This window comes from Coturnix japonica, chromosome 30 (assembly GCF_054131305.1).
Source record: "Coturnix japonica strain WE chromosome 30, WE-NBRP24, whole genome shotgun sequence".
Lineage (NCBI taxonomy): Eukaryota > Metazoa > Chordata > Aves > Galliformes > Phasianidae > Coturnix > Coturnix japonica.
The window spans coordinates 2,169,787-2,187,498 of record NC_140692.1 but is presented as its reverse complement, the minus strand read 5'-3'; the positions used below and the strand labels follow the sequence as shown (position 1 = coordinate 2,187,498).

The window sequence follows — 17,712 nt, the reverse complement described above, 5'->3', positions numbered from 1 at the left end:
TAAATATCTTGGGGCAGCTTTCAGAAGGAGAGGTTATTTATTGATTCCATTTTTTAGCTTGGTCACAGGTTATGTAGCTGTTCTAGGAATTTGAAGTTTCTACTGCTTTGTGAACATCTATGAATGTGATATTCCTGTGTTTGGATGCCTGAGCAAAAAGGGCATGGTGATGGTGATAGCTTATTAGGTAAATCCAAGTTTCGTGTTTGCCATACTGTGTCATGTTAGTGGTGTAGAACATGGAGCAAAAGGAGCTGCTAATGTATTTCATATAACTCTTCAAGGGCACCGCCTAACTTTTAACAGTAAAGGAGTGTGTCAGCTATGAGAGCAGCTGCAGAGTTCTGGGGTAGACTCACATTACTGTAAGGAGTCAGAATCAGTTTATGACTACCAGGAGGTATTGCTTAAATACATATATACTCTACAGTGCTCTTTCATACAGATGCTGCAAAAGGGGAGTATCTTCTTTCTGTCCAGGGTCTGACGTAAAACCTTGATGTGCCTGCTCATGAGAGGAAACACCTCCAACTTTGGATTTAGATCTATTACTGGATTCAGATTTTACTCTCAGTACATATATATTGACAATTGTGTTTTGTAAATAAGAACATGAACTTTCTTCCATCCCTCCCTCCCTTCATCCTTCTCATCCAGCACTCTTCAGCGTCTCTCCTTTGTTAGTGTGAGAATACAAGCCCAATGAATTCTGTGGAGGTTCAGCCGAGCAATGCAGTCTATAATTAATGTATTTGGTATTCAGAAGGCTTTTATGTAGCTGTGCACAGGTGAGCCACTGTAATTCAGCAACTTTTCATTAACACTTTCTGGAGCTGTCCCTGTTTTCTTCCTATTGATTTTTATTATTATTATGAAATAACCTTGGGAGCCACACAGATCTTGTTGACTGTTACCAAATACCAGTCCAAGCCTATCTCAGGCTGGGAACAATTATTCATGCTTACTTCAGAGGTAATTCATTTATCATTTAATAGCTAATAATAGCAATTTAAACAGCAGTAGGAAGGGATGAGATGAAAAGAGCAAATGGCAGAAAAAGGAATCACAGAAGGACTGCATGCTATCATATTGAAGGTTATTCAAATTACTGTACACGTACAGATCTGACTGGAGTACCGATAATGAACTTGTATATATCCAGCAGAACAAATGGGCTCTGCATTGCCCTTTCTGTGAGGCACATTGCTACTGCCTGGTATTAGACATTTTCGTATTGATTAGGAGCATCTGTATTTCTGTGGTACAGTCCTTTTCCCTTAAAATCGTACTTGAAATGTGGAAGTCATTGGGTCCCTTCACATGCTGGGATAAAAATTTACTTCTAAAGCAATCAACATTAATTTATGAAGTTATGAAATATCTCCCAAAAGACTGGATTATGAGGGATATGCACTTCCGTCTGAGGTGATCTTTATAGACCAGGATAGTGCTGACACTGGAACGGGATAGAGTCTTTCCTAGAAGTCACAAAGGATAATGAGAGGATTGATATGTTTAGACTTACAGTCATTTTGAATGCAGCCAGATGCGACAATTTTGGGTTGACCATGGATCAGGTGTTTAAGAGGCAGTGTTAGGACACTCCATATAACATTATTGCAGAGCTAGGTGGTGAAGGCTTTACCACACATCAGTCCTGCACAGCATTGATGGCGGCAGGGTTACGTGTGCTGCTACTGTTTAAAACATTAGTGTTTAAAATGGATGTCTTCTGTCGTGGGCAAAATATGATAGAAGGAGCTGCATCCTCAGTGAAACCATCAGTGGGATCCACGTTTTCCTCAGGTCAGAATTTTATATGTATTTAAGTTTCTCAGGCAATAAGAGCAAAGGAAAGCATTGTGGTTCTGATACAGTGATGCTCATCAGCACACTGTGTCCCCATCTCTCTGTTCTTTCTCTGCAGAGGGAACACATGAGATTTGTGCTTTCGAGGCAAACAGCTTATTGCAGGTTTTGGTCTGATGCCCAGCCTGCAAATGAGAGTCTGACCAGGCCACTTGTACTGTGGTGACAGTATACAGCTGCTATCTAGGAGCATATCAAAAATCTTAGCAAGACAAATGAGAGACTGAACAGTTATAGGGATAGAAAAAGACAGATAAATTCATAATTAAAGCTGTCGAGTTGCAGTAAAAGGAACATTTAACTTGGAACGAAAGTGGGTGGGCGAACAAAGTGTCGTATTTGGAGGTGAAAGTTGGCACTTGAACAGCATTTTTAAAGTACTCCAAAGCCACCTCCACTGACATCTCAGCTCTATTGTATATTCTGTCAGAGGCTCTGGCTGTGCAGTGTATTGTGGCTGTGACTCATGCGCAGCCCCTGCTGCTTGCTGCCATATGAGATATTAGAGAGACAGACATGGCAGGAGTATTGTGTGAGACTGAGGTAAATACGTGCAGGTTGGTGTTTTTAGACCCAGCACACACATGTACATGGACATATATGCATAGAGGCATAAACATGTAAGCCAGCTGCTGTAGCCTGTGGCGATTCATTATATCGTCTCAGAAACAGTGGGGGTTTATTAAGATGTATAAGCTAAATGAGATATTAGCAGGAAGAATTTGTGAGAATTTGGCTGGAGCTGGGCCTGCAAAGATGTGATGATAAGATCATGTGATGTTAATACTTCATACGGATCTTCACAGAGGGTTGGAACTTGATGATCCTTGAGGTCCCTTTCAACCTGAGTATGGTTCTGTGAATACTTAACATCTGAAGAACACACACACACAAAAATAAAGCCTAAAATCTCAAATCCAATTCCCATGAATACTGGGGGAGTTCACTCACAAGATGAAGACCTGTGCCATTTTGGCCACGGCCAGTCTGTAGATAACAGTAGTTCAGGCTGAGCAAAGACAACATGCCAAGCACTGGCCACCACCAGAGCAGGAAGGAGAAGCAGGGTCTGTACACTGTAAGAGGATAGAAGAAAAAACAGCTGTTTCCAGCTATTAGAGCGTGTTCTTTCCATGTTTCTCCCCTGATGCAGTCGGAGTCCCTTGCTGAATATGTCTCTCAATCCTGCATCCATTTCTTCTTGGTAAAACTTGTGTTTTTCGGATGGATGTGAAGCTAATTTCTGGAAGGATGAGTTTCATTTTTAAAGTAACAGAAGCAGGCTTTGTGTGTTTACGCTTTCAAGTACATCCTTAACCATTTAAAAGTGCATTACCAGCAGTGTTATTTATGGTATCTTATTACCTGTTAAACTATAATGGCTTCCTATTAAGCATTAACAATTAGTTACTACCTTAAATCCCTCTTTCAAAAAAGAGTTAGAGGAATTGGAGCTTGGAGGGAGAGTAAGCAATGGAAGAAACTAAATTCAAGAAGAGCTATCAGGGCAGTATCATTAGAAATAAGGAATAAAGGGAGGAATAGAAAGCATCTATTCCTGTCTATTCTGTCTATTCCTGTGTAATCTGTTTGTTCTGTCTGGGCTGCTCAACAAGTTTTTACATTACACTGTGTACTTCAGAATTGTTTCTGAAGATGCCATTCTACAGTATCTTCCATAAAGCATCAGCATCTCATTAAAAGATAAAAGTCCAAGGTATTCAAATAGCAAGCAAACTCCCAGTATCAAACAACAAAACAGTGTTTGATCTCCTTTGAACTGCAGGGGGCAGCCAAGAATTTGGGTATTGCTACCTGGATTTGTCTTGTCAGGCTTTCCATCGCATTAATACTTATTTTTCATTGTAACACACAACCTGTATTTTCATCTGTGAAGATGTGAATCATGAGACAGGATCCATTGTACGATGTTCAGCCAGTCAGGAGTCCTTCCTGACAGTGCCCAGCATTAGAGATTTCAGAGAGATGCAAGAAATTGCCATCGTGGACAATTACAAACTATTCCCACCATATGGGGGAATGCCTTTCTATCTTCAGACAGTTATTCATTTATACTTGGAAATGTGAGAAATTATAGCCTTTCCAAGTAATTATAATAACAATAATCCTTTCTAATGAAATGTTCCAATGTTCTTATTTTCTGTACGAGTGGTTAATGCTTTTTGAGTCTATCAGTTGAGTTTCATAGATCAGCTGTGTGTTGCTCAGAAGATGTTTCCTCTCTTCAGCTGCGCTTTCACCTTTGCAAATGCATTTTTGTCCTCTGCTGTAAGAGAGAATAATTGGGAGTGCCCAAATTGCCAGTTATTTTGTAAACAATGATTGTCTCTCTTGTGCATCTGGTCACGAAAGACACTCATATTTTTTAGCCTTCCTATTGCTCTAATGACTTTAATCACCTTCTCTGGAACCGTCCTTATTTATCTACTCAGACATACAATCTGATTTTTGGGTGGTCCAGTATGGACTCAGTAATCTCTATGGGTCCCTTCCAAATTGGGTTGTTCTGTGATTCTATGTGTTATCCTTTAACATGTAGGAAGACAGGAATTCAGGATGGCTTCGATAGAGAAAGCAGAGCATTTCTTAAAATAAGTTTTGTAATATTTTCCATCCTGTTGTCTGTAGGCCTTGCAGTTTATTGTTTTCAGGAAGGATGGAGGTTCCTGGATTAATCAGCCTTATCATCACCTGATTTGATGAATGTGTTGGAGAAACCATTTTATCTTTAAGTAATAATCTTGGAAGATTGCTGGCCACAAAGAGGGGTTGTGAAGGAAACCAGAGTCTCTCAGGTGGGAATGCATGCCCGTAAGAAATGATGTCACTTTTTATATTTAGATCTTTTAGATTTCAGCATTATGTCTGACTTGAAGACGGTTCTCACCTAATTAGTCCAGAAAGGATGAAATGGAAAAGAGAGAGTTGAGTGGATGAGGATGTCATGCTGGCAGCTTGTGGGCAGCACAGGAGCAGTGAATAAGATAGAGGGTCCCCATAAGAAGCTGGGACCTAAGATCCATCCCTGCTTTCATGGAAGTGAAAAACTGCCTTAATTTCAAGAATTTTCTGTATATACATATATATATATATTATTTTTTCATGGAGATACAAAGAATGGATTAGGCTGAAAAATTAGTTGGGTCCTTTGACAATATGTCTGAGATGTCTTTGCCATTTTCAAGGAGCAGATTGGAGACATAAGATGCAGAAGCAAAGCTTGTGTTCACTTTTCTCTCTCTCTCTCTTTAAAATCATACCCAGGTTCTTTTTGTGCAAATGTACTACTCAGGATCAAAGCCTCTGCTCCAAGTGGAGGAAGTCCCTGGAGAGCAAGGCCTGAAAGCTAAGCCTCTAATACTGCTGCTGCTGGCCATACACCAGGTACTGCTTGGGAAATCTAGTCATGCATGACCCAGCACCTGGAGATAGAGAGAAACTGGGAGCAGTGTACTCAGCATCCCTGCATAACTTCTGATCTTTGTTCTCTTTGCTAGCTCATGTCCTTCTTTTGGTCGTGGTCCATCAGGAGTTTATTCCCAGCAGTGTCAGATATCTGAAAGACTCTTCTGTAATGCAGCATCCACTGATTCCTTAGGCTTCTCAGAAGTGTAGTTTCTGTCATATGGACTGGGATTTATCAGAAAGTGGATAATGGATAGGCTCACTACAGGTCTCTGCTTATTTTGGTGTATTTTTCCTCATTTCTGGCATTTCCATCTCCTTACTGAGTGGCTCTAAGTTAACGGCTGTTGGGGAAGGATCAATAGAAAGATGCTCTCTGCAACATCTGAGATTATTTCCCCTGCAGGTATGACAGGAACAGCCTTGCAAGCAGGATACTTCTTTGCCTTGTGGTGCTTTCCTGCCTCTCTTGTGAGGTGCTGGGTTTGCATGCTAAGAAAGCCACAGTTAGCACAGCTTAAACAAGATGACTCTCAAGAAGCAGTGTCCTTGATCCCTCATTAAAAATGTCCTTGACACGTTGTGCCATCAGAAGGAAGGTTTGCGATGCTGATCACCGGCAGCGTTTCTTCTCCTATGGATGTTATACAGCCTCAGAACATTTTGTTTAATTCATGGGAGAAGGAAGCTCTTTGGGTTTTGCTTCTCTTTACTTTTCTTTTTCTTTTTTTAATGCTTCCCTGAAGGCTGCATGAGAGCTATGGGGGTAGGAACGCAATTGCGGGAAGGTAACCTTTCCCATCCCTCAGCCTCTCAAGAGATGCATGCAACAGCAAGATACATGTAAATCCATCAGAGCTGATAGTGTGGTTTAATGCTAACAGATGTAAAGCATTAAAGGAAATAAACAGCCTGGCCCTGAATGGGATCCAGAGGTATAAAGCTGCAGCCTTGTGCTCACTCCCCGTGTTATTCCAGGTAGTTATTAGTCGTTTAGCTTAACTAAGAAAATGTCAGCCTTACTGCTGCTTTCTGTCATGTCTGTACGCTGCTAACAGTAATGCAGGTTGATTTTGGTTTGTTGTTCTTTTATTAGTTTAAACAGCAGATTATGTTCGTTTTTCAGCAAAGAGGACTTCATTCTAAGACTTAGATGCTGAAAGAGTAACTGTTACCTCAGCAGACAGGTAAACAGGCCAAATTTCCTTCTATTTCCCAAGAGTGCTGGAGGCAGAGGTAGACAGAGAAGTCTGTGCATTCTCCAGTTAAGATCTTCTCTTCCACACCAGTAAAATATCTTTGGAAATATATGAGGGAGCCTTGGAACTTCAGGAATAACAAAACCCAGATCCCTGCTATGTTTCCCTCAACAGATTTTATCTTCTTGGTGTTTGGGCTTGGCTATTTATCTGATCCTTTACATCCGAATGACATTCCTATGCAGTGTGTAGCCTTGCTGTTCTTTCCTCTCTGTTAGATGTGTGGTTGATGTAACTGGGCAGAATTTTCAATTAATCGACAGCCTTTATTCCACCTTTTCTTACAGTAGTGGCATGATGTGCCTGCAGAATTTCCCTACTTCCTTCCACCTTACGTTGATAGAAATCACTTGGCTCAGAAAATAAAAGCATGGAGCCATTTACCCTTGTTTAGTCCCCTACTGATGGGTCAGAAGTGGAGATTAATAGGGTAGGAAGTGTGTTTCTACTCTGCAGTCAGTAAAGGAAATTCACTGGAACTAAATTAATCAGGAAACGGACACAAAGAGGAGAATAGATTAGCAGGGAATTAACTCATTAATTAGATTCATGCCGAAGTTCAGAAGAGGCTTTCCTTCAAGATAACAGCCGAGTTCAAAGATCAGCAAGGGCTGATCATGAGAGGCAGGCACACCGTTTTCCTTCTGAACTCTGTCAGGCTTTACCTTAGCCCAACATCTGGCTGGTTATTATAGGATATCAGACATATGGCTGGCAGGAATTCAGCAGCTGGCAAAGCCTAACCACTTAGTGCCCAGCGATGGAGGCTATTATCAGCCCTTTCAGCTCCCTGGGCTCTGGATCCTGGTGTTGGCGTGAATGCAGGAGCTCTCTCTGTTGTGCCACTTGGCTATTTTTAGAGCTCCATCACAAGTCCTTGTGTGAGCAGCAACAGCTTGTTGGAGAATGGGTTTATTTCCAGCGTTAGGGTGAGCAGAAACCAATACAAGCTTAAGATAGGTAAAGTGCTAAAGCACTTCATTGTGGTAGGGTAGAATAGGTAAATCATTGCATGTTTCTAAGGAGATGGGGTTTGGTTGCCGTCTTCTTACTGTTCTAATGGGACACTTCTCTACAGGGAAACTTATGAGAGAAGCAAAGAACTGTCTCTGCAGTTACTTCTGTGCTGCACAAAGCCCCTGCCAGCTCCCTTCAGGCTCTGTATGACCCCTTGCTGCTCACATGCCAGAAGGCCCCATTACTGAGTAGTGCATTGTAATAAATGCCACGCTGTTGCACGATGGAGCTGGTGAGAAGCATGGAGAGACTGATTTCTAACACACTCTTAATGAACTAACAAACCAGTGCTAAACACCGAGAGCAGATCCATGTGAGAAGGGCCCCCTGCCTTCTGACTTAAGCTTTCCCTCCCTTTGCTTTTGCTGCCTCACAGCATGGATGCAATCAAACCATATTCAGGAACATCTGAGCTGTGTATTTGCCACTTAGGACTTTCTGGGTAGTGAAGTTTCCACATTGTTTATTTAGAGTTAAGTGTTCTGCTGGGTCTCTTATCACTTTCAGTAAATAACAACTGTCCTCTAAATTCTTCAGGCTGATTACTGAGACTGACAATCTGTGTGTTTTGAGTTGCTGAGCTGTATTAATCTCTAATATACCCTGGTCTGTGGATGGAAAGGGTAATGTATTGAGGATGTCACAAGAGGTATAAGCCAAAGGACTTGGTCTTCTTGGGAATGTGAAGTGCTTTGGTTGTGACATGAATAAATCTCCCAGCAGTAGCAGTGCTATTTCTGTTGGGAATAAAGATGTAAGAGGAGTCTGTCTTTTAATCCAACTTGTTAGAGATTTTATAGCACCAGAGCTAATTCATTTCTAGAAAAGAGATTGCAGACGTTATTTTTACCTGCCTGTAGTTTGCCCTGATATAGTTTATTCCACTTGCTTAATGGTGGAGTTGATAAGAATCCCAACCCCAAAAGAAAAATCGTACTGCAATTATAAGTTAAATAAGGTATCATACTGGGGAGTGGAGATGAGGGTGGAAGAGAAGGCATAGTTTATGGCTGTAATCTGTTCTTTGTATTGTAGAGTCTAACCTTCCTATCAGTATGAGACCTGGAAACGTGTCTATTGAAACCCTACTGAATGACACCTACCTGCAGCCTTTGCTAAAATGCAGGTAGGAAAGTGAAAGGAAATATCAGGTCCATGGACTATATAAAATGCAATCCAGAATTTATGCTGAGATAATTCAGTCCTCTGTAATCCATACCAGACTGATGAAATATTGACTTGTACTGTGAATGTGACCCAAGGCAACTGAAGACTTTACTGTGCTTTGGATCAGAACAGTTAAGAATGCAGAGTGCACATTCAGTCAACAAAACATTCCATCTTTGTGCTTTTAATACAGCAAAATGCTTTCCTGCTTCTTTTGTTTCCTTCCTTCAGTCACAACAAAGGAGTGTTATAAGTGGCCCCAGAGAAACAAAGCCTGGAATAGAAAAGGGATTTAGAGAGAAGAGATCAGATGAAATTGGTAAGAGAAAGAATTCCCAATACGATGTTCCCAGCTCAGCCTTCTGAAGGGAAGCCCTGTGCTCCTGATCTGTTATGATTCACTTGGCAGCTCTGCCCAGATGGCCTCTCCCCTTCATCTATACCTCTATAAACTAAGACCCAGCGATAACAGCCCTGCCAAACCTGGTTGCTGCTGATAAAATGTACACAGCTTTCAGTAATCTATTTGTTCCTAACGGCTCATCAATGAAAGCTCATTCTAATTCTGTTCATTTTGATCTTCTCTGGAGTTTCTGTGAGGAGGAGTGAGGTTGCAAGGAGTGACCTGTAATCCTCCTAGGTTTAACAGTACCATAGGCAAGTTTTATTCAAGCTTTCATTTTATACTGCCTGATTCCATTGGTGCATATTGATACAGGATTATACTTTCTCATCTTTTTGTTTTCTGACCTTACAGTGATTTGGTTTTAAATACTGCTGTGTCCAATAGCGATTGATTTTCCAGTCTTGGGTATCTTACCAACACATCTCATTCCCAATCAAAGTTGTCCTGTGCTGTTCTAGCAGAAGTGTCCTCTAAATGTCCTGTTACTCCTTTGCCTTTTCTCTGCCAGTTAATGTTGGAATTATTGTTCCTACATATTAGTTGTGGTTGCATAAAATTAATGAAGCTAATGGCTGGCGGTGACCTCCACCAGCCATCTTTTTTCTTCAACTTAGCTGCATCATTTCTGATAGGTTAGTCTAAGTTTTCTGTAGAGATCTCTAATATTGGGATTACCAGACTCTGTAAGTAATCTGTTCCAGCTCATACAACTCTCATGTTTAGAACTGTCTGTCTGTCTTAAGTCCTATCTTGCCATAGGAAGTCCTTGCCATATATATTCTTTGTCTTACCTAGACTAGCCATAGGAAGAAGCTTATTTGCTTTTCAGTGATGTCCTCTGGACCTTTTTCAGTTGTGCCAAGTCTCCCTGTGAATTGCTTCCTGAGTCTGGAAACAGAATTCTAACAGAGAGATTAACAGTGCAGAGAGAACAGATTAATTTGTGTGTCCTGCCAGCGTACAGGTTTTTTTTAATACCCAGCCAGAATTGTATCTGCACTTTGGTACATGAGTGGCTGGCTCACATGCAGCTTGCAGTCTTCAGCAGTGCAGAATGTTGTCGTTTTCCAGTAGAAATGCTACCTTGTCATTGCTCCTCGTTCATGTGTCTGTAGCATTGATTATTCCTGCCTGACTGTAGTAGCTTGTAGTTGACCCTACTGAATTGCAGTTGTTTACTTCAGGCTGCTTTTCCAGTTTGTCAAAATGATTTTGAATTCCAATGCAAACTTGTCTTACATTGGTTTCATCCACAAATCAAATTAACATACTTTCTATTTCATCTAAATCTTTAATAAAAATATTGGATTGTACCAATTCTGTGACCAGGTCCTGCAGAAGATCATTTAGAACAGCTATGCATTTTGACAGCGAGACTGAGAGCTACTTTCAGAGTACTTTTTCTAAGCAATTTTTATAAGAGCTGCTCTGAAAGTAAAGCCTCCTATTTTATTATGTTGGTTGAGGATGTCAGAGGCAGATGTTGGTGGTATGGCAGTAGAGTTTGAACCTTCCCACCAGGATCCCCTTCTGTTTTGTTGCTGTGTGATAAGTGGCAGCAGAGGCAAAATAGCGTCTGTCATGGAAGTGCACATGAAGCAAAGGAATGGAACTGAATTTCTCTGTGCAGAAAAAATGGCATCCATTGACGTTTGCTGGACATGTACAGTGACCAATCAGTGGATGTGAGTACAGTGAGGCAGTGAATGGTACATTTCAGCACTGGTGACAGTGATGTGAAAGACAAGCTGTGTTCCAGATGGCCATGCAGATTTTTTAAGTGCGACCTGCAGGCTCTTGTTCACTGCTGGTGAAAATGCATAGCTAATGCTAGCATCTGAGTTGAGAAATAGTGTTTAGTAGCTGAGAATTTACTCTATCAAGCAGTGTTATTGTGCTCTTTGTATCTACTGTGATGTCCGTGGAAATAAATAGGAGGCATTATTTTTGGAGCAACCTACAGATGTTCATCCTTCTATAGCTCATCTAAACCATGCTGCTTATCTGGCCTGAGAATTTAGTAAAGTTTTGGAAACTCTCTTGGCATCTCGTCCACTCTGTGTTGCTCTGACACCTTCTCACAGGGGTAAATTAGAATCATTAATAGTAATTTGTTCCTGACAAAGGTGTGTTGAATGATACCTATCTCTTCTAAGTTGTTCTAAACTGTTTCTTTCTTCTGAGGACCTGGAGTTAAGCTGACAGGTCTATCATTTTTCATCATCTCCCCCCCTTTTTTTTTTCCTCTCTTCAAAAGAAGTCTGTACATTGTATCAGTTATCTGGTTCATCACCAGGCTTTCCTAAGTTCTAAAAACATAATCGTTAACAGCTTTGAGATTGATTGAGTCAGTCCCTTAGAAATGCAGTAGGAATATAGCAGATTCAGCTCATTCGGAGAGATCTAAGCTATGTATCTTCTCTACCCTATTACTTTTGTATTCTAGGCCTTTTTTTTTTTTTTTACTTCTTTGTTAGTTCTTAACAACCTTAATTCATCACAGTTGACCTTTTTATGAAAACTGATGCAAAATCTCTCCTCACAACCTTATCAATAGGATTTGCTTCTCTGATGAGGAGCAAACTAGGACTTATTATGCAGCTTTTTGCTACTAATAAATTGAAAGAATTGCATCCTTTTCTGTGTGATATTTTTGCCAGACTCGTCTCACTTTGTGCCTTCATTTCTCCACCTTTATTCCTAGTTGTTCTTTCTGTACATTTGTACTCATTCATATTAATCTATTTAAACCTTTTCTGCGTATTGATGACTGCGTTTACAGTCATCAAAGAGCTTGTGATATGATCGGGTTGGTCTCCTAACCCTTTGGATATATTTATTTGTAGTAACAGAATTAGTGTTTATATTCTTTATATATATATATTGACAGTTCTTAAGTCTCTTAGAAGAAAATTCTTAAGGATTCTTATTCATAAACCCACCCACCCCAATCTCCATTGAGTTGTGTGGAAGATTTTCATAAGGCCTTGCCCACTTGAACTTATGTTTTTGCATAAGTTTTGATGGAGCTCTTCCGTGGCATCACTTTTACTGGGGCCAAAATGGTTCTGAAATGTGTGTTGTCTTTCTCTTCCGACATTGCTTACAAGGAAAATACAAACTTGTTCTTTAATGCTAGCAAACTGCATGTCCTGTGCTGGGTTGACAGGGTCTTTAGAAGTAAGAAAAGCTGTTCGCTACCAGGGTTCACTGCTTCTAAAGGAAACAGAGTTCCTGCTAAGAGTCAGCTTTATGTGGAAATCATGCTTGTAGTCAAGCACATTACGACCACATTATTCTATCAAAATGTAGCTCAAACAAAAATTACGAATTTCATCACAGTTACGAAATGACAAGCAAAATCTTTTCTCATTTTTATCTAAAGACCTTGGCTTTATCTCTCAGCCTGCAAGTTCTGTTTCCCAAAGCATCATTTTCCTTTGAAGGTATTGACAGTAGATTTTGATCGAATGAAGGTATTAAAAGTAGATTGGAGATAAATTCCAGGTTGAAGCCTTCATTCATCCCATCCCTACTGAAGCTGCTGACCTGAGCCCACCAGACACCTCAGGCACCAGCCTGGACTCAATGTCTCTGCAGTGCAGCCCAGCCCAAGCACAGCCCGAGTGCCCCGACAGCAGCACCACCATGCAGGCTCAGGTCAGCATCACCGAGGAGAAGCTGAGCATCTCGCAGGGGGGCACAGAATCAGGACACGAGTCCCAGGCTCCGGGCAACAGCACAGGCTCTGAGCAGCTCTCATGATTACAAGAGAGGATGAGTCCCATCTTTCCTCCAGACCTCACACCCCCTCCTTTCTCCTATTGAATAAAGGCACGCTCGTGCTCAATCAACGCCTTGACTGAATTCCGAGTTTTCATTCGCAGAGATTGGGATGAGTGCAAGAAACATCAAGGCAGCTCAGCTTACAACACTCTGGCTGTGGGGTTTGCGCGGCCGAGCTCTGGGTGTGTTCCCATTTTGCCTGACTTTGGGATGCCTGCAGCAAGAGCTCTGCTGCCGTTGTGTATGGCAGCAAATAGTCTCTAGCATCCTGGATGCTGCTCATGAAAACCCCAAGCTTCCTGGCTGTGGCTCTGTGATGCTTTTCAGGGCCTTTTGATGCTCTTTGTTGCCGTGGCTGCTCCCTAACACCTCTGTCCTCCCGCCGTGTCCATTCCTGGCTCTCACCTGTGAGCTGTCCCTGCAGATCATCTCCAGCCCTGCCATCATCGTGATGCGGCAGGAGGAGCTCGCCCTGACCAACATCAGGCAGTGCTGCCTGCCTCTCTCACTCTCTAGACCAAGTGTAACTACGCTGTCATGGAGACAAATGCTTTCTGTCACATCCTCCATCCCCGCAGACATTTACCGGTAGGCGGCTCTTGCAGAAGAAGATTCAAGCAGCAGAACCTTTTGCTCAGCTACAGCACACAAATGCTACAAAAGCAGGAACAACCCGCAAGCTCTGGGTCTGTTTGTCTTGCACAGGCATGCACTAACTGCATTTGATGGTACCCCCCATCCTTGATTTCCTTCCCTGCTCCTTGTCTGATGACGCTGCTGAGCCAGGAACAAGCTGCCCAGTGTGGCAGAGCATGGTGCAGGGCTGTGCTGGGACCTCCTCCCCTTCATCTGCTGCAGATCAGTGCCCCACATGTGCCATTGGGATGCTCTGGCACGGGATGTGCCTCCAACCCAAAGCTCCTTCCCACCTCCCAAGGAAAAACAAAGCAACCCAAGCATCTCCAGCAAAGCTGCCCAGCAGACAGCAGGGAATGCAAACAGCTTCTGGCTGCTCCCCTGCACTCCTGTCCTAAGTAATAGACCCCATGAGGACTGGCTGGGAAATCAGTGCATGACACATGTGAGTGTGCACAGGATTGTGCAAAGCAGTGGGGTTCCATGAGTTTGTGTGTGTGTGTATCTCGGCTGTTATGAAAGCATGGGAAGACTGCCTTACTGAGTCCCAGATAATTACTTATCCTCAAATGATTTTTCCTGGCCAAATTTAAAGCCTCTTACAGGTAATCGAGACCAACAGGCTGTTGTTGCACAATAAACAGGCACAATCTAGATGAATAGCTGAGGAAAATAAAGCATCATGCCAAGGGTACTAGATAAGTGAGCAGCTTGAGATCTGCACATTTATGTGATGCTCATGGTCTTAGACAATATTTGCTTAGTGAGGTCACATAGAATGAAAGTAAAATAGAAGAAGTGCAATTGGTCTCAGTTCACACAGCTGGCTGGTTTGTCTCAGGCTAATCCTGAACTGCCTCAAGCGACTGCTTTGGGGCTCTACAGAACAGCAACTTCAGAGATCTCTTTCTATTACTAAGTGTTTGAAAGAGCAATTTGCTCTGTTAATTATCCATCATTTCTGTGCAGTCTGTTTTGTCAGACATGTCTTTAGCTTCCAAGTTGTATGTGAAGAATTGTTTCCGTTGTAATGCACAATGTACTAAAAATTGAGAGATGAAAATGTGAAGAGTTTTTCCAGCTTTGATTTCATGTCTGGAATTTTGGAACCCACTACTTGCAGTTGTTAATCTGTCCAAACTGGTCTGGTTTGGGATGCCCTCATCCTTCTTGAATCGCTCTGCTGTTAAAGGCGGAGCAATTCCTACAAGTGCCATGGCCCCACTGTTGTTCTAATTCTTATTTCTTTGTTTTCCACACGCTGCTTTTCAAGCCTCCTTTTTCTTTACAGTCAAAGTGAGAATTGCACTGTGAGGTGTCTGAACCTTGTTGTGCCTATACATAAATAGAACAGCAGCAAAGCCTGACAGGTGACTGTGCTGACAGCTCTCGTAGCCAGTAACACGTAACTGTGCTAAATCCCTTGTGACGGCTTTGATTTCATTTTTGCCAGTGAAATCCTTGTAAAAGGAACTGCAGCAGTGTGATGAGCTAAGGTGAAGATGCTGGTTTTAGTAGTGCTCTAAGCTGAGTGGAAGGGCAATTGAATGAGGGTTATATGCTTTCTCTGGGACGATAAGGTTTTTTTTTCCTGAGGGAAAGAGCCAGCTTTTCATGGGCTATATGTGGGCTTTGGCAAGGGCAGACAATCCAGTCTGTCAGGAAGCCATTTGAGGTGCTTCAGGTTTGTAAGCTTGTCTTTTTGTTTCTCAGGTGGATATTTGGAGCATGGGTGTACTGCTGTATGCTCTGCTGTGTGGGTTTTCCCTTTGGATGATGACAATATGATGGCACTCTACAGGAGGATACCAGTGGGTATCAGTGGTGCTAGAATACACTGAGAAGGGAAATAGCTGAGCTTGACAAGAGGCCTTGCTTTTCGGATGGCAGAACATGCTGAGCTGTGGGTAGAAAGGCCTGTCTGCTGAATATTGTCCCTGTTTTTGCTGCTTTGTCTACCAGTATTTTGTGGATTTGGTTCTACGCTTGGTTGGCCTATGTGGCACTGTAGCCTAATTCTGTACCATGATAGCATACAGAATTTAAGGAGAAGTATTTTCCTGCCAATGGGCTGGATTTTTTTTGTATCTGGTTCTTCAACTGGCTGCTCCCTATACTATCTGTAGTAAAAATATAGACACATCATTTGATTTCCCTGAAATGAATGTTCCTAAATGCCAGCTCTTCTCATGTCTACAAAGGTCAAAGTTCTGCATTTGCTATTAGAATTTCCTCTTCCAGAATCAGGAGGTAATGTAGGACCCCACAGATTGCCTTCAGAATCCAACAGTTAGTTCTGTTTCCTTTCGGAGTGCATAACAACCTGAGCACATGAATTGAATGACGTGGCTTTTTAGTCTGGTACAAACTCTGCTGTACACTGAAACTTGGTCCATTTGTAAGCAGGACTTTGTCCATCTCTGCAGGACAGCAGAAAACCCTTTGTGCTAATCATGATGCCAAGAAGCAGAATGCGGCAAATGGCAGATGATCCAACTGCTTCAGGTGTTCATTGCCTTAAAACTGTGAATAGTTTTGGACTGAGAGTTTGTAAGCAGAACGGAGCTCTTAAAGCTGTCAGAGATTATTCCTGCACTGTTCAATTCTATCTGCCTAACATACACCGGATCTCAGAACTGCGTTGCTTGAATTGGTGGAACTTGTTGAAGTGAACTGGGATGAGCAAGTTTTAGAACTTAGTCAGAATGCAGTAAAAAATGGATAATCTCATGAGTATTATAGTACAGGATTGCTATTTCTGCACTGAATTTGTTTTTATTTTACATGGCTGTGATCTGAAAGTTGCTTGAAACGCAGGCACCTAGGCACTGTTGTGTAACTGAATTTCACACGATAGGTCCTGAAATATCCTGGAATCAAAAACTCTGACTTGTTTTAAGTCTGCTGCTTGAGTCTAATCAGGGTCATAGTGTCTGTGTGCAGTGTTTCTTTCCCTGTAATGCTCCACATCATTTCATTTTGGGAATATTGAAGGAAATGGACTATGTGCCATAACTGTTGTTAGAACAAAGTATGTCTGGTGTGATCTTATGCATAGGTTCTGTAACTGCTCTTCACAGCTCAGGTGTTTGACCTTCCTTTTGGTGAAGTGATGAAATACTGCTGGTTTCTATTTGTGCTTCTAGGCACCTTGAAGCTCTTAGGAATAGAACAATTGTCTCCAGTTCTTTTCAATGATATCAGTAACAACTCGAGTGTTGCTGCCCACTAGGTAGACCCAAAGAAGCAGATTACAGTGAAACAACACACGAGCTGGACCTGCACGAGGATCACTTTCAAGACAGTGGCTCTGTTGCTTGAAGCCTATTTGCTTCTTCCTGCCGCCACTCTATTACCAAATATCAACAATCTTTCATGATTCAACTTGCAAACGTTTGACACTAACCCTTGTGTTTCTATGCCTTCCTAGGTGATTCGAGCCCTTGTCAACCCCAAAGATCCAAACCAAGTAGTGATGTGCAGTGTGTTTCCATCAATGGAGAGTTCTTATTAAGCATGAATCGCTGCAATTCGGATGACAGCCTTCCACATGGTAACAGTGATGGACACAAGGGGCTCATCCACGTTCATGCTCTCATATCTTCTGGCTCTGCTGAAGATGCTGACCTGAGCCTGCCAGACACAGCAGTCACCTGCCTGGATTGTGACCCAGTGCCTTTGCAGTGCTGCCCATCCCAAGCACAGCCCGAGTGTCCCAGCAGCAGCACCACCATGCAGGAGCAGGGCAGCATCAGTGAGGTGAAGCTGAGCATCTTAGATGGGGACTTAGAGTCAGGCTGCCAGTCCCAGGCACCAGGCAGCAGCACCAGCTCTGAGCCACTCTCATCTTGACAAGAGGAGTCCCATCTTCACCCCTGACCTCTCAAGCCCTCCTGTCTTTTATTGAATAAAGTCACTCATGCTCAATTATCGCCTTGACTGCATTCTGAGTATTCATTCACAGTGATTGCGATGAATGCAACAAACAGCAAGGCAGCTCAGCTTGCAACACTCTGGCTGTGGGGTTCGTGCAGGCAGAGCTCTGGGTTCCCATTTTGCCTGGCTTTGGGATGTCTGCAGCAAGATCTCTACCATTTTGTATGGCAGCAAATAATCTCTAGCATCCAGGTTGCTGCTCATGATAAT

The 17,712-nt window shown here is 42.3% G+C and overlaps 1 protein-coding gene across 1 annotated transcript in view; it reads left to right on the top strand.

Annotated features, from left to right (window-relative positions):
• The window catches only part of LOC146755793 (cytosolic carboxypeptidase 4-like), a 104,557-nt gene extending 87,057 nt beyond the window's left edge, over positions 1 to 17,500 (top strand). Inside the window, exon 6 of the mRNA XM_085525282.1 lies at positions 16,997 to 17,500. Within this exon, the coding sequence (XP_085381408.1) occupies positions 16,997 to 17,000 (4 nt within the window). The 3' untranslated portion in view covers positions 17,001 to 17,500. The remainder of the gene's footprint in view (positions 1 to 16,996) is intronic.
• The last annotated feature ends 212 nt before the right edge of the window (positions 17,501 to 17,712 follow it).